The following is a 22,563-nucleotide window of genomic DNA, read 5'->3' as shown; positions in this document are numbered from 1 at the left end:
GGAAATAGGGTTAGTTTTTCATTACAGACTTCATGGTGAGCAACACACTGTTAAGTCATCTAGGCCAGGCTTCACCTGATGATGATGTCACTGTCAATTGAACAGAGAGGTCAGAAGGTCACAGTGAATCAGTGCTGTTTTTAACGCAGTTTCAGTTTGTTTAAAATCTCTCTCTCTCCCAAATCATTATTTCATAGAGACCTTCTCTCTCTCCCCGCCGGAGAACTTTCACTATCTGGGTCAGTCAGGATGTGTGAAGGACAAAGCCATTAATGACACTGAGACTTTTCAGGAAGTGCTGGTAAGGTAGTCACAACATGACAACATATCGCTGTGTGACTCATGTAAAGCGCATAAACACACATTGAATTGAATTGTTTAAAAAAGCACCCAACACTGCACAAAAGTACAATCTTAATTGTGATTGTAATGTTATCATAATGTTAATATTTAAATAAAGCAATAAGCCACATTATAATTAATGGTTACACTCATTCTGTGTTTAAATACTTGTTCACTGTGTGTTCTGTGTCAGATTGCTCTAAGGACGATGCAGTTTGGAGAAGAGAACATCAAGGAGGTTTTGAGACTCCTGTCTGGAATTCTGCACATAGGGAACATTGAGTTTTTAACAGCAGGTGGAGCTCAGGTCTGCTCTAAAACAGGTGAGCACCCTCTTCCTCTCTATCTTCGTCACTTGCTTCTGTGTTTATCTTTCCGTTTTTCTCTTCATCTGTTTATTTCTCTATTTCTCTCTCTAGTTCTTAATTTTAACTTATTATTTTCCTGTTTTTACATTAATCAATTTTATAATCATATATCAATTTAGTAATCATGTTTAGTAAAAATGTTCTGTTTAAATATTTTTTATGTATGTGTGTCTGATTGTGTTTGAGTTGTCAATGAGTATACTATTGTGTGTTTGTGACTGAGTTGTCAATGAGTATACTATTGTGTATATGACTTTTTTACCTTGTGTGTGTAGCTCTGAGTAAAGCTGCAGATCTCTTGGGGTTGGATTGTTCCCAGCTGGCTGAAGTTTTGACCCACAGATCCATGATCCTCAGAGGAGAAGAGATCAGCACACCTCTTACTGTAGAGCAGGTAACACAGTCAATACTGTACACAAAAACACTCAAACAAAACAAACATCGTAGTTTCCCATCAAACTTAAACTTTAAAAATAATTACATCAAAGACCAAACAGTGGTGCTGTACCTGTTCTGCATAGTGTTTGATTCCAAACTGGTGCCCTGCAACACAAAGTTTGATATATACTGTATTACTGTACTGATCCTATCCAGTCACAATCTCAAGTCACACCTGAGTTTGAATATAACCCCAAGTAGATGGATTTTTGACAAGAATAATCCCAAGAAAAGAGTTTTTCTTCTTTTTTGATATACTGTATACTGTACATTTAGAGAAGTGTGCACTGAACTTCCTAAAATTTGCCAATTCCAAAAACACAATTAAGTCTCTCCTTCCCTCTAGTGGACTCCATGGGTAACTGCATTCCCTTGAAGGGATAGATCAACCAAAGTATAAAATACTCACTCTCATGATATCTCAGATGTGTACGACTTTATCTCTTCTGTTGAAAACAAACAAAGATTTTTTTTTTTTATTATTATTATTGATTTTCTCCCCAATTTGGAATGCCCAATTCCCAATGTGCTCTAAGTCCTCATGGTGGCGTAGGGACTTGCCTCAATCCGGGTGGCGGAGGACGAATCTCAGTTGCCTCCGTGTCTGAGACTGTCAATCCACGCATCTTATCACGTGGCACGTTGAGCGCGTTACCGCGGAGACATAGCGTGTGTGGAGGCTTCACGGTATTCTCCGCGGCATCCAGGCACAACTCATCACGTGCCCCACCGAGAACAAGAACCACATTATAGCGACCATGAGGAGGTTACCCCATGTAACTCTACCCTCCCTAGCAACCGGGCCAATTTGGTTGCTTAGGAGACCTGGCTGGATTCACTCAGCATGCCCTGGATTCGAACTCGTGACTCCAGGAGTGGTTGTGAAAGTCTTTACTAGCTGAGCTACCCAGGCCCCAAATCAATTTTTTTTTTTTTAAATAGCTCAACTCTGTAGGTCCATACAATGCAAGTGAACAGTAACCAGAATTGTAATGGTCCAAAAAGCACATAAAGGCAGCATAAAAGTAATCCACATGAATTCAGTGGTTAAATCCATATAATCAGAAGCGATTTACAGTAAGTGTGGGTGAGAAACAGATCAATATTTAAGTCCCTTTTTACTATAAATCTCCACTTTCAATTTCACATTTATCTTTTTTTTTTTTTTTTATCTTTGTGCATATTGCCACCTACTGGGCAGGGAGGGGAATTTAAAGTAAAAAAGGATTTAATTTGTTTCACACACACACACACACACACACACATTATCATATCGCTTCTGAAGATACGTTTTTAACCACTGGAGTTGTTTGGATTACTTTTATGTGCTTTTTGGACCTTTAAAGTTCTGGCCACTATTCACATATATTGTAAGGACCAACAGAACTGAGATATTCTTCTAAAAATCTTTTTTTATCTTCATTTTTCATTCATGTTTGGGTGAACTATCCCTTTAATTAAAAATATCCTCACCCAAAATAAAATTAGTGTCATAATTTTTTCATCCTCATGTTATTCCAAACTCATTTGACTTTTTTTCTTCTGTGGAGCACAGAAGGAGATTTTAGGAATGTTAGTCTGTCACCATTAACTTTAATTGCAATATTTTCTATACAATGAAAGTGAATGGTGACTAAGCCTGTAATTCTGCCTAACATCTTTTTTGTCTTCAGTGGAAGAAAGAATGTCATACAGGTTTGGAACAACATGAGAGTGAATAAATGATGCCAGAATATATATATATATATATATTATACACTGGCAGCCAACATTTTGGAATAATGTACAGATTTTGCTCTTATGGAAAGAAATTGGTACTTTTATTCACCAAAGTTGCATTCAACTGATCACAATGTAAAGTCAGGACATTAATAACATGAAAGATTACTATAACAGTTTGAAAAAAATGTCCAGAACTTCTTAAACTACAAAGAGTTCTCGTCAAAAAATCCTCCATGTGCAGCAATGACAGCTTTGCAGATCTTTGGCATTTTAGCTGTCAGTTTGATCCAGATACTCAGGTGACATTTCACCCCACGATTCCTCTTGTCATGTCAGGCACTTCTCACGCACCTTACAGTCTAGCTGATCCCACAAAAGCTCAATGGGTTTAAGATCCATAACACTCTTTTCCAATTATCTGTTGTCCAATGTCTGTGTTTCTTTGCCCACTCTAACCTTTTATTTTTGTTTTTCTGTTTTAAAAGTGGCTTTTTCTTTGAAATTCTTCCCATAAGGCCTGCACCCCTGAGTCTTCTCTTTACTGTTGTACATAAAACTGGTGTTTAGTGGGTAGAATTCAATGAAGCTGTCAGCTGAGGACATGTAAGGCGTCTATTTCTCAAACTAGAGACTCTGATGTACTTATCCTCTTGTTTAGTTGTACATCTGGCCTTCCACATCTCTTTCTGTCCTTGTTAGAGTCAGTTGTCCTTTGTCTTTGAAGACTGTAGTGTACACCTTTGTATGAAATCTTCAGTTCTTTGGCAATTTCAAGCATTGTGTAGCCTTCATTCCTCAAAACAATGATTGACTGATGAGTTTCTAGAGAAAGCTGTTTCATTTTTGCCATTTTTGACCTAATATTGACCTTAAGACATGCCAGTCTATTGCATAATGTGGCAACTCAAAAACAAAGACAATGTTAAGCTTCATTTAACAAACCAAATAGCTTTCAACTGTGTTTGATATAAAGGCAAGTGATTTTCTAGTACCAAATTAGCAATTTATCATGATTATTTAAGGATAAGGTGTTAGAGTGATGGCTGCTGGAAATGGGGCCTGTCTGGATTTGATAAAAAATGACTTTTTTCAAATAGTGATGGTGCTGTTTTTTTACATCAGTAATGTCCTGACTATACTTTGTGATCAGTTGAATGACACTTTGGTGAATTAAAGTACCAATTTCCTTCCGAAACAGTTAAATCTGTACTTTATTCCAAACTTTTGGCCACCAGTGTATTTTTTGGTTTGATTATACCATCCTGTTCGAAACAGCTTCTTGATCAAGACTCACAAACCTCACATCACAAAAAAGAATTGCATCTGTGTATTACTGCTCTCACAGAACACAATTTTAACGTGTGTTGAATAGGCGGTGGACTCACGGGACTCCATGGCGATGGCTCTCTACTCTCAATGTTTCACATGGATCATTCGTAAATTAAACAGCCGTATCAATGGCAATGAAGACTTTAGATCCATCGGCATCCTGGACATCTTCGGGTTTGAGAACTTTGAGGTGAGATTAATGCTGACCAGATTCAGACACAGGTATTATCCCATTGAAAATCCCTAAAATCAGATATCATATACCCTTCCGCTCTTATTTTCTTTCCATATCTCAGGTGAACCGGTTTGACCAGTTCAACATTAATTATGCAAATGAGAAGCTACAGGAGTATTTCAATAAGCATATTTTCTCACTTGAACAGCTGGAGTACAACAAGTGAGTGATCATTTAACACACGCCCAGTGCAAGTCAGACCCAACTACAATACTGGAGTACGTAAAACAAGCTATCTTAATTCACTTTGTGTATGTTTGTGTTTACAGAGAAGGGCTGATTTGGGATGATGTCAACTGGGTGGACAATGGAGAATGCCTTGATCTCATAGAAAAGGTAAAGACTCAAACAAACACAATACTGTCTAGATTCTGTTGTTCTAGATCTGAGTCTGTCGGTGCATGTGTGTTGTCCTTGCAGAAGTTGGGTTTGCTTGCTCTCATCAATGAGGAGAGTCATTTTCCTAAAGGCACAGATGACACACTGCTGGAGAAACTCCACAGCCAACATTCTGTAAATAATAAACACTCAAACATGCATACATCCATTATCATTTCTCTGAATGGCAATAGATTTGCATGATCTATAGGCAACGATACAACATTTTAATGTAACCTTTTACTGTTACTGTTATATAGGAAATGAGTGTGTCACAAACACAATCTCACTCTCTTTCTCTGTCTCTGTAGAGGAATCAGTTCTATATTAAACCCCGTGTTGCAGTTCATCAGTTTGGAATCAAGCACTATGCAGGAGAGGTACAGAAGCGTGTGTGTGTGTGTGTGTGTGTGTGTGTGTGTGTGTGTGTGTTTATTCTGTTTCAATGAGGTGGCATGAATTTCGAATGGTTTACTTTTGTCAAATGTAACAACTTTGACTTTCTGCAGTACTTTGCAGCAACTACCAAACTTTCAGAAAAATAACAGCCAACAAAATGTATTCACTTTTTTTCATACTTTTATACAACCTTCAAGTAAATTAGCATCAGTAAGCATCTTTCAACAGCCATTTCCATGAAGTGACATTTTGCTCATGTAGCAAATGCAATTTCTCATGTTTTATAATAAATATAGACCCGTAATTTTAGATTTTATTTATTAAATTATATTGCTGAAAATTTTCTGGGGCATCTTAAAGCAAGTTTATTCACCTCAACAGTGGTTTAGTAAATATTTTGTTAAACCTTTTGCCAATATTGCCTGACATTTAGCAGCAACTGGGTTGACCACAATAAACTAAAATATAAATATTACAATAATCAATTTTGTGCTTTTTTAATGAGATGACTTATTAATTTTCATATTGTTCAATTTAGTTTGTGTATTTTCATATGGCAAAGTTTAATTTTTAAAAAGGTCATTTATCTGCAAAGTGCTTGACTTGCATTATCATTGCATTTATTAAATACATTTTAGCGAATACAGGCATAATTGTTGATAACAATGAGTAAATACAAAGAATGAGAAGTACAGGACCAATAGAGCAACCCTAATAGCCTGTTCTAAACAGAAATCAACAAGTAACTTAATATATTAAAACAGTCAGGACATTTTATTTAAATAATTCACAGGTAAGCCAAATCTACGAGAGAGAGAAAATGCGCTGAAAACTTGCACGTATTTCACGACATGCATTAGCCTATGATCTAATATGATGGCCGTTTGGTTAAGAACGTTAGCAAATAACGGTTACAGTGTAAAATTAAATAAATGGCTAGGATTTGTAAAAAAAATAGGCCTGTGAGAAATGTACAATAAACGTAATGTTTTGTTCTAAACATGAGGTGCACACAGAATAAAAGGGTTTAACCAGTTAAGCAGTTGGCACATCGTTGAAAATGGCCTTCCTGATCAGCAAGGTAAAAATAATTTGCATACCTAGGCTAAAATAATCATTTTCTAGGCTACTTGCGCAAAAGCGTACATTTTTGATGAGCAAAATTAACGGGGGGGGGGGAAATAACTTGCAAGCATACACAGATTCAAAGACTCAAATGTAAAAACATCCATAGCAACTTGCAAGACAACGTTTCGGAAATCCACTTCCCGCACCACCACCGAAGTGATTTCCATAGCTACTTTGCTGGTCTTGCGAGAGGTCATTTTTCTGCATGCGCCGCGATTGAGCGATTGAGGGAAGAAGCACGTGCAGCCTGAGGTGAAATTAAACTTTGTATACATCTGCTCCAGATATCCTTTTTTTTTTTTTTTTATAATAATTGTATTATTATTTATATTTAAAATGTGTAACATTAACATGACAGTGATTTAAATGCAGACTTTGTAATAATATAAAGCCAAATGTAATTGTGTAAAAATGCTTAACAGTTTAATGGGGAAAAATATAGACTGACTTGTAATTCCAGTGTCGACCCATTTTGCTTCTCTCAAGCCCATGTACTTTTTGGGTAAACTATCAGTTGCGGTCCGTGAGGGAATTTCCGGGGAGGCAAATATGTCAATCGGTATTGAAAGATCAAACTAATAAAAGATTGCAGTGGGTTCAAATATCATGTTGTATTCTGTTTTTTATTTATTTATTTTCTGATAATGCTCCTGTATATTTTAAAATAGTCTAGATAACTCCGATGTGTTATAATCTTTTTGATCATCAACCCAATTTTTGTCAATACAGTAAACGAACGGAACAAATCACGCAGTGACATCTACAGACTATGATCAATGCAAGCATTTATATGGAGGGCCCCATTCCATGTACAGTATCATCCACTCATCCGATGCAGTACGTTTTAAGGGAGCTCCATCCTCCACTGCTTCATTTAGTCTAATTTATATATGAACCTGTCGTTCAGTCTTTCACATGTTTTTTGATTTTTAAAGTTTCTCTTCACCTGTCACTTTAACGTGATACTGAAAACTAATTGGCTTAAATGGTTACATCTGATAATGATTTGTTATGAATGCAGATTGGTTATTGGCTGCAGTTTGGATAGAAGCAGATGATGCTGCGTGATTTTAATATCAATTTTGATTGGTCTGTTTTCTAATGAGAAGAGGCTTTACGCTGTAAGCCTCATCTGGCATTCACACAGATTCATACAGTGATTAAAACTCACCTGGGCTACACCCCTTGAAAGAGAAATATAAAAATACATATTTTTTCATTAAAGGGATCAGAGTTATGTATGTTAGTAGGTAAATTGATTAAAACAACTGTTAATTTGATCACTTTGTTGTTTGAATACGGTTTTGAAGAGGCTCAGCCTCCTATGCCTTCTCTGATGGGCAAATATCCTAGTATCAGGTTAACATCCTGTTTTTTTTGTCTGCAGGTTGTGTATGATGTCAGAGGAATCCTGGAGAAGAACAGAGACACTTTCAGAGATGACATTCTCAACTTACTCAGGGAGAGCAGGTGTGTGTGTGTGCGATTTGATGTTCTGTCCTCTATGTTGTTATTTGTTCAAACATTTCTGTTCTCTTAGGTTGGATTTTGTGTATGATCTCTTTGAGCGAGTGAACACCTGGACAGGGCAGGACACAGCCAAGTGCGGCTCAAAGTATCGCAGACCAACAGTTAGCTCTCAGTTTAAGGTAAGAAACTACAACTACCATAATGCTTTGGACAGAATCAGAGTAAGCGATCAAACTGTGTAAATTAATTAGTATTTCCACCTAAAAGGCCAATAACTTCCTTATACAACTATAATTCCAGTTCACATGTTCATATACTGTAGAAAATTGTTAACATGTTTGGCTTACTGTCTAGATTAGATCCTTTTGTGTCTGAACTTTTGTCTGAAAATTGATTTAGAAGAAAGTAGCATGTTTACATATTGTCCCACTAAACAGAATATCCAAACCGAAGCATAGTTTTTAAGAAATTATTGTATATTCATCTTGTGCTTTTTATAAAAATCAAGGGTTAGTTAGTAGGGCTGGGTATTGATACAGATTTTTGATTCGATTTGATTCCAATATTGATTCATATGGGTATATTTCCATTATAATGTCCCTTTTGCTTACATATGAAATAAATTCTCTCCCAGCTAATGCTGTTAATTATATAGGGGACCTTCTAACTAGGTACATTACGAAAATATTAATTTTACCAGTTATATTGTATTCGTTTTTTTAACATTTTGGTCACTTTTTAAAAATGAACAAATCCATATTTTCAATCAATAAATAAGATATTATATTTCATATGTAATTTTTTGTTAAATGTTTGTTTAATTGCATAATTTTTACTATTTACAAGTATTTACATTGATTTGTGGAACACGTACTAAAACCGGTACTGTCTCTTTAACAAGACCAGCACTTCCTTAAAGAGTGTCTGTAGATGAGCGCATGTACAGGAGACAGGACTCTAATGGCTTTATCTCATCTGTGCTATACATGATTACAGTTAAATGTTTATTTTTTTGTTGTTTTTGATCAACAACTTACTGTAAAGAACAGAAAGGGTGTTACGTAAAAAAGACATTATTAAATGACAAATGGGTCACGTGGATCTCGTCTTTGGACAAACATTAATCGGAACAACTGTTACTGTCAACACGCATTGAAAGGATCTTGCTGCTGAATACTCCACCACTATACTACACAATTACTGGTGAGTGGAATGTAAACATTTACCAGCCAGTTGCCAAATATGTACATTTAAGTCACGTAGCGTGAAATTTGGTTGCTAATGCGATTGATTTCCTCTCATTATAGTAAAGTTCAAATAAAGATTGCGATGCATCGGAAAATCCATATTTTTACCCACCCCTATTAATTAGTATATTAAGAATTTAAGGTATAAAACATTTGTAATTGTTAGTGTAAAAGGAATGCATTTATTATTGATCATTATTTTTGTCTGTCTACACAGAATTCATTGCACTCTCTGATGTCCAACCTAAGTGCCTCCAATCCGTTCTTTGTACGCTGTGTTAAACCCAACAACAACAAGGTATGTGTCACACACACAGACTTCTACGCTTTAGAGGTCCGCCACCTGACTAGAGCGTGAACAGAACCTGTTAAACTGGACTGGGTTTGGTCAGTTTTTCATGTATAAATTTGGGTTCACTCCATAATCTTTAAAGTAAAAGCCTGTGAAATCTGTGCATCAGGGTCCTCAGACTATTTTGTTCCCAAACTACAGCTAAATACACTCACACATACAGTATACACAGACAATGACACACACACTCTTGTCACAGTTGTCATCAGGATTGTTCAAATGTTCCTCTCATTCCACCCCTCACACATGCCGGCAGTTCTGTGTATTGTTACACACAGGGAGAGATGTTATATGTGGGTGTTTTCATTCAGTAGTGAGAGAAGGAGATTAGACATTATAGAGTCAGAATGGAGATTTAAGACCCCTCTGAGAGAGACAGACACACGCTCTACACACTTGTCCATTCAGTCCACTCTGGACCTGAGGCCATTCAGCAGACTGCCCATTAACTCAAAAGCAGATGTCAGGCTGCATGCGTAATTTGGGTTTGGAACAACATAAGGGTGAGTAAATGATGACAGAATTCTAATTTGTTGAGTTCGAGCTTTATTGTCATTTATCCGTATGCAGATGCAATACAGTTATGAGATGTCGTTTCTCACGGACCACAGTGCATAGATAAAACAGAATTGGTTTGAAACAATGAAACAATGAGACATGGCCAGATTTGGACATATATACAGATTACACATTAAACCATTATGATGCATCATGCAGTATTTTAAGCAGTGTTCAAGTGTTCCAGGATATAGAATAGCAGCAATTTCGGTTTATAGTGTTTTCTACTGTCATTAGTGTGTTCGTGTGTGTGTATGTGTGCGTATGTGTATAGTTACTTGTATCAGTTCCAGACTGCATGGAGTACCTCTTAGTGTTGAGGATTCTGACAGCTTGTGGGAAAAAGTTATTGCACAATCTGGCAGACCTAGCTCGGATACTCTTATACCTTCTGCCTGAGGGAAGAAGATTAAAGAGGCCGTGTGATGGGTGGTAAGGGTCATTCACAATCCTGGAGGCCCTCCCTGCACACCGTGCATGGTAGATCTCCTGGATAGAATGAAGAGAGACCCGATGATCTTTCCAGCTGCATTCACTATTTGTTGTAGAGTCTTGTGATCTAAGGCATTGAAATTTCCGTACCAGACAGTGATGCCACTGGTTAGAACACTCTCAATGGTGCCCCTTTAGAATGTTAAAATGGGCATCGGTAGTCTTGTTTTCTTTAGCAGTTGCAGGAAGTGAAGATGCTGTTGGGACCTCTTTGCATGGGATGTGGTGTTTGGTGGTCCAGGTTAAGTCTTCTGAGATGTGTACTCCTAAAACCTTAGAGCTACTGACTCTCTCTATGGTGGTGCCTCCGATAGTCAGCGGTGTATGTTCTTGTCCAGCATGAGCCCTTCAAAATTCCATGATGATCTCTTGTTTTCTTTACATTCAGTGACAGACTATTGTCTTTACACCATACTGCCAGTTGGTCCACCTCGTCCCTCTATGGTGCATCACTGTTGTTACTGATGAGTTCTACCACAGTGGTGTCATCTGTGAACTTTATAATGTGGTTAGAACTTAAACTGGCAGTGCAGTCGTAAGTTAGCAACGTGAAAAAGAGCGGACTGAGCGCACAGCCCTGAGATGCACCAGTGCTCCGCTTGATGGTATTTGAGATGTTGCCTCCAATTCGTACTAACTGAGGTCTCTCAATGAGGAAATCTTGGACCCAAAGGAAATATTTGTGGATGAACTATCCCTTTAAAGCTTTTGTTTTGGTCTCTGAAAATGAATGAAGTTCAATTTAGCTTTCTATTATTACTGTATTATTGTATAGAATATATGTACATATGATAGTATATGTAATATAAAAAAGTAGGGCTGCAACTAACGATTATTTTGATAATCGACTAATCTAATGGTTATTAGAATGATTATTCGACTATTCAACTTGTGCCTCGACTTAAAAGGTTGTATTAAACATGCTTACTAACAATAAAGAGGACAAAATCATCTTTTAAAAATACCTGTAAATGACATTCACTGTATTACAAGGGGAAAAAACCTTGGATTTGTATTAAGTTTAATTCAGCAAAACATGCACTGCCAAAATATCCTATTGTTATCAAGAGTTTTTGTCTTGTTTTCCATTTTAAATTATTTAAAAATCCTTAAAACAAGATACATTTACTTGAGAAGCAACATATAAGATATTTAGACTTGCTTTCAGAGAATGTATCTTGAATATAAGTGTATTTTTTTCACTTGTTCATACTTCTGCCAGTGCAATAAAGAAAAAATATACTCGTATTCAAGATATATTCTCTGAAAGCAAGTTTAAATATCTTATATGTTGCTTCTCAGGTAAATGTATCTTGTTTTAAGGATTTTTAGATATTTTAATATTAAATATTGTATTAAACATTCTCTAACACTTTTTTCTTCTGCAGTATAGCTCCTAAAGTAAATGTATGTTGTTTTAAAGGAGATTTAGATATTATTTTGGAAAACAAGCCAAAAAAGACTAATCAAAAACATTTTGTTGCAGTGTATAATGAGCTAAAGACTAACCTTTCTCACCTTTTTGTTCACTTCGATCCATCTTTAACTCACAAAAATCAAACTCTCTCTTCTTCATAGAGCTGCGTATCGCCAATTTTCTTAACGATAAGATACACACCTTGGCACATACAGTATATTATGATTCAAAACATCACAAGCCATCACGTTATAATCAAACCGCAGCTAACACGCGCGAGGGATGAGCATCCCCGCACCAGAGTGCGCATCAGCCAGGGGCAGTTTCAATCTTTCCCTCTTAGAGTGGGTCACTTTACGCGACTCATAAAAGCGGCACTGACTGCACAGAGAAATGCCAGTTTCGGAGTTTGTTTATTTACATGACCTGCTTCCTTATCATTGGAACTTTAATAAAAGATGCATTAAGATATATTTCATTTTTAGACACTCTGAGATGCAAGTTTTGCTTAAGCAGAATGCCAGATCTGGCTCCGTTTTATTTCACGATGACAGTGCTTCTGTATTAAATTATTTTGTATTTTTGCATTAGAATTCCCTCATACTTTTGATGGAAACTCTGTAATACAGCACTTTTCATGTTAATGTCGCCTTAAGATTAATCGCTTATGATGTATCCTTACTCATTTTGTAAGTCGCTTTGGATAAAACGTCTGCTAAATGAATAAATGTAAAAATAACTTTCTTTAGGAAAAGAAAGAAAATGTATTAGCTAATTAATCTATTTTTACATTTCAAAGTACTTTATTGGCATGATTGTTTTACATAAAATATTGCTAAAGCATTAATACAAATATCAAAAAGAGTTATAAAAATAATAGATTATAAAAAATAAAAAAATGATACAAAAATTATACAAAAAATATAAACCATCAACAAGACATTGAACATTAAGAATATCTTATTGGAAAGATATACACACACAACTACTTGTGGCTGTGCCGAGACTCGTGCTGCGCGTGCAAGCCATTCGCACATCACAAGCTGATCAACTATTTAGCCCTTTTTGGTGAATCGCCCTTTTTCTCAAGGTCTTTTACTCTTGTTAATCTTTAAATTAAAACAAAGTGAAGAATGTGCCTCTGTCTCAACGTCCTCCTCTCTCTCTCTTTTCCCTACTTCATTTGAATGTAAACAGCTAGTGTGGCTTCTACCCTTTTTTACCCATAATGCACCTCTTTGCAACACCTCCCTCCCCCATTGTGCACAAATTAGCCCAGCATGGCTCTGAGTGCCATGGCAACCAGCTGTATCTGAATGAGACTGGAGAGGTTGGGGTGTGTATGTGTGTGTGAGCTGACCAGTTGATCACTGGCTGAACTGGGAGTTGCTGATGTTCACAGGATGAGAAAGGACACATTTCTGTTCAGTAAGAGATTAAATATTACTAAACTAAGCTAAACTAAACTAAGAACCAGGAGTGTTATTGTGTGTGTGTGTGTGTGTGTGTGTTTTGGGAAAGAAAGAGTTTCTGCCAGATACATTTTCTCTTTAGAAGAACAGATCTGATACAGTGATGTTTAGACTGATGCTGAGAGTTTTTCCAGATGTATGCATTTCTGTTTGACTGCTGCTTTTTGCGATGTGACTCAAACCGTCGTCTTTGAGAAGGTGTGGGGGAGGGCTGGGGGGTCAGATATGTCTTTACCTGTTGGGATTTACATCTGTATCGAATGAACATGTTTTGCTTTTTGATTATGGTAACTGCAGTGTTCCGAAATGTTTATTATTATTATTATTATTTATTTATTTATTTATTTTAAATTGAGTATGTGGAGTGATGTTTTGATTTTTTTGAAATTGCGAGAATGGCTTCTGATAGTTTGTTAGTTATAGTTATAATGGGTTAAAAATTACAAACACATCAGTAATGTTTCACACAGGATGCCATATTGTTTTCCAGCTAAAATATGTTTATTTACAGTTGTCATGAAGTTGCACTTAAGCTATTTGTGTGTATTCTAGGTTATCTGAGATGTTTTTAAGAGTTTAAAGGGAACGAATTAGAGAGAGACTTTATTTTGGACATTAACTCCTGAATTTACTGCCCTCCCCCCATGAAATACACTCACACACACAGTCACACACAATGACATTGATCCTGTCTGCTGTGACTTGTGCTGCATGTATCAGTATGTTAATTCGCCTCTAACAATAATGAATGATTGTTTGTGTGCGTGTGTGTGCGGGCGGGTTTGGGTGGTTTACGAGGACTTTTTTCAGGTTACAAACTGGTAATTACAAGGGTATTATGCAATAAATGTGGTTTATGAGGACATTTCTAGTGTCCCCATAATTCAAATCGCTTAAACACTAAATAATGTTTTTTGGAAAATGTAAAAATGCAGAAAGTTTTTTGTGAGGGTTAGGTTTAGGGATAGGGTTAGGGTTAGGGGATAGAATCTATAGTTTGTACAGTATAAAAATCATTATGTCTGTGGAGAGTCCTCCATAAGGATAGCCGCACCAACGTGTGTGTGTGTGTGTGTGTGTGTGTGTGTGTGTGTGTGTGTGTGTGTGTGTGTGTGTGTGTGTGTGAGAAAGAGAGAGAGAGTGAGTGTGTTGTAATTGACCTCACTCTCACGGAGCTCATTCACCACTCATCTCTTCATCTCACTTTCATTCCTCAATCCTTCTAGTTCATCGCTCCATCCACAGAGATGACATTTAGAAGCGGGTATCACAGCGCCCCGTTTCCGACCTCACCCCCACACAGGGTCCGAGGTCACGGGGAGAGGGGGTGATTATGGCCCACTTAGTGTTTTTGAAGAATGAAACCACTCAAATCCAACAAATCTATATTTGAAAACCTGATTTAATTCAGCTAATTTAGATTTAGGACCTCTAACTTTGTAATTTAAACTTTTTAAACAGAGCAATTAAGAGACTTTTTACTGTCCTGAGAATTTTTTAGTGGTGATTCAGAATGTATTTTTCTCTGTTCCTTTCTCTCGCAGATGCCAAATCATTTTGAGCAGTCTGTTGTCCTCAACCAGCTGAGATATTCTGGGATGTTGGAGACTGTTAAGATCAGGCGCTCTGGGTTTCCAGTTCGGAGAACATTCAAGGATTTCTGCTTCAGGTTTGGCCAGAATTTCACCTGAAACATTATGAACATAGTGCTGCAAAATCTGATTATTCTCAAACCTTTAAGTTGCTTTATTAAGGCCCCGATATACTTAGAGAACTTCTTCTGCGTTATTCCTTCAGGGATAAAAATAAGTTCAAAACAGCCGAGCAACAGTATACTGTTTGTGAACATTCAGACACCCACCACACCGCTGTGAGAGGTGTTTAGAGGACATTTAAATATGAGGACGCTACATGTAAAACCTTAAAAATGTGTTATCAATGACTTATGCCTCATTCTATGAGCAGAATTCACATGAGGTCAGTAAAAGAAGCTGTTTTAACCACTCAATGATGATTTAAAGTAATACGTATGTCGTAGAAAATGTTTAATATTTCTTGTTTACATTCTGAATTCATGATGTTAATGCACTAACACTCTAAACCCGGCCATAATATGCACTGTTTACACTCTGTTATTGTAATTTATGATGACACTGATACTACTGCAAAGATGTATGTATAAAAGAGTGTTAAGATATCTTACTATGGGTAGATGTGTGAATTGCTTTCGCTGCAGATGGCACATGAGTGAATGGGCACTTGAGAGTATTTGAGTAGATTTGAATCCTTTTGTAGACCAATTAAACAAAACAAAAATTTGCATAACATGTTCTTGCAAAATGTCTCTAAGGAAACGATAGTATAGATGTAGGTAAATTTGCACCAGCTCGCTAATAACTCTGCACGCCGGTGTGTTCATGTTGACTGATTTTAATTGACTGAAAACATAAACAAAATGAGCTGTCAGCCTCAAGGTAGGTGGAGCTCCAGGTCACACCTACTGATGATGTGAAACAATGGCAGTAAGGTGTTTAGCAGCTGGCAAGATATTTTCCTAAAAGTTCATCCAGATGAGCTGTTACGAACCACCGAAACTAATGCAAAAACACTTTCTTTTTGACCAGATTTTGTTCTAAATGACCTCACACCCATTCGTTCTTCGATTTCATCAGAAGTATATCGGGGCCTTTAGGGTTTGTGACAAGCATTTTTTGGTTTATAAACTGCAGAGTAAACGGGTTTACATGACTGAAAACATAAGTTTGGAATGGATTTATACATTTTGGGTCTTTCTTTGTTTACACACTAGAGAAAGCGTGTTTAACAGATAGGAATGCATACGATCCATTTTGAGAGTGTAGAAAGCCGGAACAGTTTGAAAACAAGTGGGATTATAGTGAATTGGATTTCCGAAAGCACAACTGGACTCGCTTGTCTGCCATCGTCAGAGAGCATAGCAGCCAAAATTTCACAGTATTCTCTAAACTCGAAGGCGCCCTTATTGTGAATTTCCAGTTTTTTATTATTTACCAAATATGTTTGTCATTATTTTGAATGTTTGGAAAGTTTAATATTGTTTGAATATTGGAACAATGAATATTAAATATTAATTTTTTGTTTGACAGGTACTATGTGCTGATGAGAGACGTGGCTTTGTCAGATGACCTCAAGGGGCGGTGTCAACTCCTGCTGCAGCTCTATGACAACAACAGTGCTGAATGGCAGCTGGGAAAGACCAAAGTAAGCAACATCATATTCTCATGATGTTCATTTTGAAATCTATTGAAATAAACTTTTCATTTTCAGAGCCCTGTTTAAAACTGAACATTACCTCAATCCAGTGTTGGGAAAATGCTTTTTTTTGTGTGTGTGTGTTTGCATGTTGTAATAAAGGAGAGTATGCACATAGTTGCTGAAATCACATGAGTGTGTGTATGTGTAAAAGATGTCATGAATGGCATTTGTAATGTTATGTATTTCCCAGTGAAACTGAATATTCAGCAGGAAATAATGTAGGGTGTATTGTTTTGATTTGTATTTAAAGGGAACCCTTATTTTTATAAAACTTTTTCTGGAAAGTTTTGTGCAAGTGAAGCTATGGAATCAATCTGACAGATTTTTGGATCTAAAATTCATTAACATATCTATTAATTTGTTTTACAGTCTAGATCAGTCATGACTGGTGGATCTGGTGTTTAGTTTGGCATTTGATTGGTTGCTTTTGTAGGTGTTCTTGAAGGAGAGTTTGGAGCTGCGGTTAGAGAAACAGAGAGAGAAGGAAGTGCTCAAAGCAGCATCTATTATCCAAGCTTATATACTTGGCTACAGAGCACGGTAAACACACACACACACACACACACTTAAACATGCACATGCATATGCATGCACATGCACACTCACTTCCACTTGGTGCCAACACTCATATATTATTCTCCAATTCATTCATTCCCACTCTCTCTATCTCTCACTCTTGTAGGAGGCAATACAGACGACTGTTGCAGTGCATTGTGATAATTCAGAAAAGCTACCGATCATTTTATTGGCGGCGACGCTTCCTGATGATGCGCTGGGCCACCATCACCTTACAGAAGAGACTCAGAGGTCAAAGGGCACGACGGCTTTGCACTCACCTTCTGGAGGAGAAGAGGAGGAGAGAAGAAGAAGAGAAGAGGAGGAGAGAAGAAGAGGAGAAGAGAAGGAGAGAAGAAGAGGAGAAGAGACGAAGAGCAGAACAGGAGGCGCTAGAGAGGTGGGCCCAACATGCATGTCTTAGTATAATCCATATGTTACATGTAGCAGAATAAGTATAATATACGTATATTCAATATTTAATATAAGAAATTTGACAAAATGTTAATTATTCTTTATTATTTTATACCAACGTTTGTGTTATTCATGTTTATTTCTAAGTTTCTAATATTCTTGTAATGTTGTCTTGATTGTCAGAGAAAGACAGCAGCTGGAGTTGGAGCTCCTAGCACGAGCGGTAAGTGAAATGTTTTTCAAATCCATAACCAAAACATTTTAACACCAATATTTATAGGCTAGCTAATTACATTACAATTTAAAAGGTCTATAGATATAAAACCTTTATTTCCCGTTTATTAAATTCTCATTTGATATGAAACCTCAGGTGGCAGAAAATATTAGATGTGAGGATCTGATTCAAAAATCACTCATAAAGGGAGCACTCAAACACGGTCTATGCTATAAATGGTTTGGAAGGTAACCTGAAAAATGTGATTTAACGCTTTAAGCTTGCCGGCGGGGCCACAAGAAAAAAAATAATCAAAACATTAATAACTACAGTCTTGACCAATACAAAACATGTATTGTTTGAAAGCTTAGAAGCTCTGCTTTCCAATGCATGCAGACATTATTACCAAAACTGATTAAGTGCTTTGAAATTTGCAGACAAATCAGAAGTGTTCCGTTTTAATAATTTATAAAAAAAAAAAAAACATTTGCACTGTAAATATTGCAGTCAGTAAAAACATCAAACTCATCAGATAGCCATGTGTCATAGGTTGTTGGAAAGGTCTCAAAGAGTAGAATACAAACAGCCTATTTGTTTTACTCACAGACAAAAATATAGCGAGTATTAGCAAAGTATATGTCTTTGACAGTTATGTTGGTGTTGCTTGTATGCCGCGTTTTTGCTGATAACTTCACAAAAAATTAATGGAACGTAAAATATCACATAGTATTACTTAGAGGAGGTGATTATTTTTCAAACAAGCCCACATAAAAGGTAATCGGAAGCATAGATCATTAGATAATCCACACGAAGCACAATGTTACACATGGCCACCAGGAGATGGGGCCAAGTAAATGACACAAATTCAATGATGCAGACTAATTGAGTGAAAAGGCACTCATTTTGTGAAATCTCATTTCTAAAATCATGTCTTCATGCTATGCATACCTTTAGTCATTGTTGCTTTTGCATGTGTAATTAGTTCTTAAGTACAATTATTATGTTTTATTTGTTTGGAGAGGCTTTTGGACCCATGAAGGTGTTTTTGGACACTATGATAATTTTTTTTTGTAATGCTATAACTTTTGATTGCTTTGTCATATCAACACAAAATTTCTCTCAGATACAGTTGACATGATTGGGAACAAAACAAAAGCTGCCTTATTTACACCCAGAGATATATAATGTCAAATAAGAAAAAAAATATGGCTAAATGTTTTATTTTTTTTTATTTTTCAGCAGTTTCTTAGGCTGAAAGTCACATAATGTATCATAATCTATATCATTAAAACATTTGAAAAGTTTTCTTTACCATGATACCAAACACTTGACCCTCCTTGTTTTTTTTTTTTTGTTTTTTTTTTATCGAGTTATAAGCCTTTAATTTTGGGAATGCCACTGAAAAAGTAAATCTTTAAAAACACCTTTAGAGTTTAAAGGGTTAAGTGGTACAATCTAAACTAACTTGTTTTTATTCAAGTCTAGAATAATATTTAATATTGTCTAAATCAACCTGATTGCATTAGGTTACACTAATAATAAAGATATTTTACTGCAGTGGTCAGATATAGCTCCTAAATGTAACAACCGCACATTTCCACTTACAGTGTATTCAAATGACCTTCTGTTTCTGTTGCATGTTGAGTAATGCAGACTTTACTGTCCTCTATGCAGGCAGAGGAGGCTCGATTATTGGAAGAGATTCAAAAGGAGGAGATTCAAAATGTCTTACCTGAGAGTACCACACCAGACAGTATTTCACCTGACACTGTCCCACCTGAGTGTGGCCTTGTACCAGAGCGGTCACTGGCGGAGCAGGTGTTTGACAAGGTGTTTGTGAGCGAGGCAAACCAAGCGTCACAAGTGGAGGAAATCTTGCGTTTGGAGCGTGAGATTGAAGATCTGCGAAGGCAGAAGGAGGCTCAGGAGCAGAGTCTGACTGAGCAGTCGATGCAGCGTCTGCAGTGGCTCCGTGATCAGGAGCTGCGCAGGCTGGAAGAGGAGGCCTGCAAGGCTGCGCAACAGTTCCTTACCTCACTCAACTTCGATGAGATCGATGAATGCGTACGTAACATCGAGAGCTCACTGGGGGGGTCCGGTGGCTCACAGCGGGGGGCAGAAAGAGGTGAGGATGAAGAGGAAGTGGATGAAGGCCTCGGGGTGGAGGAAGATGGATTTAAAGACTCGCCAAACCCCAGCGAGCACGGCCACTCCGATGGGCAGCGTACCAGTGGAATACGCACCAGTGATGATTCCTCGGAAGAAGATCCTTATGCTAATGATCGTATGCCTCCACCACCAGTTCCGCCCACCATCATACCCTCAGCCTATCACGGTCCATCCTCCAGCAGCAGCTCCGCCTACTCTCATGTGGTTCAGGAGGAGGAGGTGGAGCTAATCCCACCGGATGAAGACTCTGATTATGATGCAGATGATTATGATGAGGGTGGCATTAACATGCAACCTCCCAGCCTCCCACCCCACAACGACCACTGGTCACGTGACCACCGCAGCTCCTTTGCAACCAGCACCAGTGTCAGCTCAGGGGCGTATCGCTTCAGCTCAGAGGGGCAACAGTCTTCAGTGAGTATCTCAAGCATGCTCTTTAACCCAAAAATGAAAATTCTCTCATCATTTACTCACCCTCATTCCATCCCAAATATTTATGACTTTCTTTCTTCTGCAGAACACAAAGATTTTTAGAAGAATATCTCAGCTCTGTAGGTCCATACAATTCAAGTGAATGGGGGTCTAAAATTTTTAAGCTTCAAAAAGCACATAAAGGCAGCATAAAAGTAATCCATACGACTTCAGTGTTCTCAAGCGATCCAATCGGACTTGGGTGAGAATAGACCAAAATGTACCTCAATTTACACTATAAATTTTAACATCTGCAGTCTCCTTGGTGATCATGATTTCAAGCTCTATAAAACTTTCTAGCGCCATCTAGCGCTCTGCGCATGCGTCAAGCATTTGGAAGTGTAATCAAGCTTGAAATCATGATTGTTCCTAGAGACTGCAATGGCAAGATGTACAGTAAAAAATGTGTTACATTTTGGTCTGTTCTCACCCAAAATTGATTGGATTGCTTCAGAAGACATGGATTAAACCACTGGAGTCTTATGGATTATTTTTATGCTGCCTTTTGTACTTTTTGGAGCTTGAAAGTGTTGGACCCAATTCACCTGCATTGAATGGAATTACAGAGCTGAGATATTCTAAAAATCTTTGTTTGTTTGTGTTCTGCAGAAGAAAGAAAGTCATACACATCTGGGATGGCATGAGGGTGAGTAAATGATGAGAGAATTTAGATTTTTGGGAAAAATATTCCTTTAAGAATGAACAATATTGCAATCAGCATCAAAAGGAAGAGGTGTTAAAGGGATTGTCATCATTTATTCAACCTCTGGTTGTTTTATACCTGTATGATATTCTTCCTTTCGTGGAACACAAAAGGAGATGTTAGGCAGAATGTTAGACTCAGTCACCATTCACTTTCATTGCATATTTTTTTTCCATACAATGAAAGTGAATGATGACTGAGGCATAACACCTCATTTTGTTTTCCATGAAAGAAAGAAAGAAAGAAAGAATGACATACAGTTTGGAACAACATGAGGGTGAGTAAAGAATTAAACAATTTTCATTTTTTGGTGAACTGTCCCTTTAATGAATATGATGGCGACAAATACCACACAGAACAGAATACAAGGATCAAAATAAAGGGTAAATGTCAGGAAATGTTCTTTGCATCATTAAACAGACTTACAAGGCTATATTTATAAGTAGTAAGTCTACTTGGCTTGGTACACATGTGTGGTTACTGGCTAAAATTCTGGTCAACTGACTGGTCTTACATGAGTATTAATATTATACACAAGAGTATTCTTGTGTATAATATTATACGCAATTATACACAAGGGCGGCTGTGGCTCAGGTGGTAGAGCAGGTTGTCCACCAATTGCAAGGTTAGTGGTTTGATTCCCAGTCCACATGACTCCACATGCCAAAGTGTCCTTGGGCAAGACACTGAACCCCAAGTTGCTCCCAATGGCAAGCTGGCTGCCTTGCATGGCAGCTCTGCTGTCATTGGTGTGTGTGAATGGGTGAATGAGACACAGTGTAAAGTGCTTTGTAGAACTGCTAAGGTTAAAAAAGGCACTATATAAGTGCAGACCATTTATTCAGAGATTTTACACAGGAGTCTTGCATATACACCAACTCATGCATTATACCAGTGTTTGCTGATTGTATATTCCTGTGTATTTCTTTCTTTCAGTTTGAGGACAGTGAAGATGACTTTGATAGGGTTGACACAGACGATGAATCATCTTACCGGCGGGATTCTGTTTATAGCTGTGTCACTCTCCCCTACTTCCACAGTTTCCTTTATATTAAAGGTTAAAAAAATCCTTCCCACTCCTCTCTCTCAACACCTTTCCTCTTTTTTTGTTTTAAAGGATAGTTCACTCAAAAATGAAAATTCTGTCACACCCTTGAGTTGTTCCAAACTCATATGATTTTCTTTTTTCTGTTGAACTCAAAAAGAGGTAAGACAAAATGTTTCTTTTGACTAAGGCTAACATTCTGCCTAACATTACCTTTTTTATTCCATGGAGCATATGGGATTGGAACAACATAAGGGTTTTAATAAACATTATACATTTAATACTTTATAATACTTTTTAAAAATATTTATTAATTTAATATACCAAATATATTTAAGATTAAATCTCTCA

The 22,563-nt window shown here is 37.2% G+C and overlaps 1 protein-coding gene across 1 annotated transcript in view; it reads left to right on the top strand.

Annotated features, from left to right (window-relative positions):
- LOC127442384 (unconventional myosin-X-like) overlaps positions 1–22,563 on the top strand; it is an 84,240-nt gene that overhangs the window by 48,974 nt on the left and 12,703 nt on the right. Inside the window, exons 9-26 of the mRNA XM_051700371.1 lie at positions 198–301; positions 536–665; positions 986–1,104; positions 4,243–4,389; positions 4,496–4,596; positions 4,704–4,770; positions 4,855–4,947; positions 5,124–5,192; positions 7,727–7,809; positions 7,880–7,988; positions 9,274–9,354; positions 14,892–15,016; positions 16,473–16,587; positions 17,075–17,181; positions 17,324–17,596; positions 17,794–17,833; positions 19,499–20,407; positions 22,104–22,224. Of these exons, the coding sequence (XP_051556331.1) occupies positions 198–301; positions 536–665; positions 986–1,104; positions 4,243–4,389; positions 4,496–4,596; positions 4,704–4,770; positions 4,855–4,947; positions 5,124–5,192; positions 7,727–7,809; positions 7,880–7,988; positions 9,274–9,354; positions 14,892–15,016; positions 16,473–16,587; positions 17,075–17,181; positions 17,324–17,596; positions 17,794–17,833; positions 19,499–20,407; positions 22,104–22,224 (2,793 nt within the window). The remainder of the gene's footprint in view (positions 1–197; positions 302–535; positions 666–985; positions 1,105–4,242; positions 4,390–4,495; positions 4,597–4,703; positions 4,771–4,854; positions 4,948–5,123; positions 5,193–7,726; positions 7,810–7,879; positions 7,989–9,273; positions 9,355–14,891; positions 15,017–16,472; positions 16,588–17,074; positions 17,182–17,323; positions 17,597–17,793; positions 17,834–19,498; positions 20,408–22,103; positions 22,225–22,563) is intronic.

Source organism: Myxocyprinus asiaticus, chromosome 6 (genome assembly GCF_019703515.2).
Source record: "Myxocyprinus asiaticus isolate MX2 ecotype Aquarium Trade chromosome 6, UBuf_Myxa_2, whole genome shotgun sequence".
In the NCBI taxonomy this organism is placed as follows: Eukaryota; Metazoa; Chordata; class Actinopteri; order Cypriniformes; family Catostomidae; genus Myxocyprinus; species Myxocyprinus asiaticus.
The sequence above is the reverse complement of the archived record's forward strand: the minus strand, read 5'-3'. Positions and strand labels throughout refer to the sequence as shown.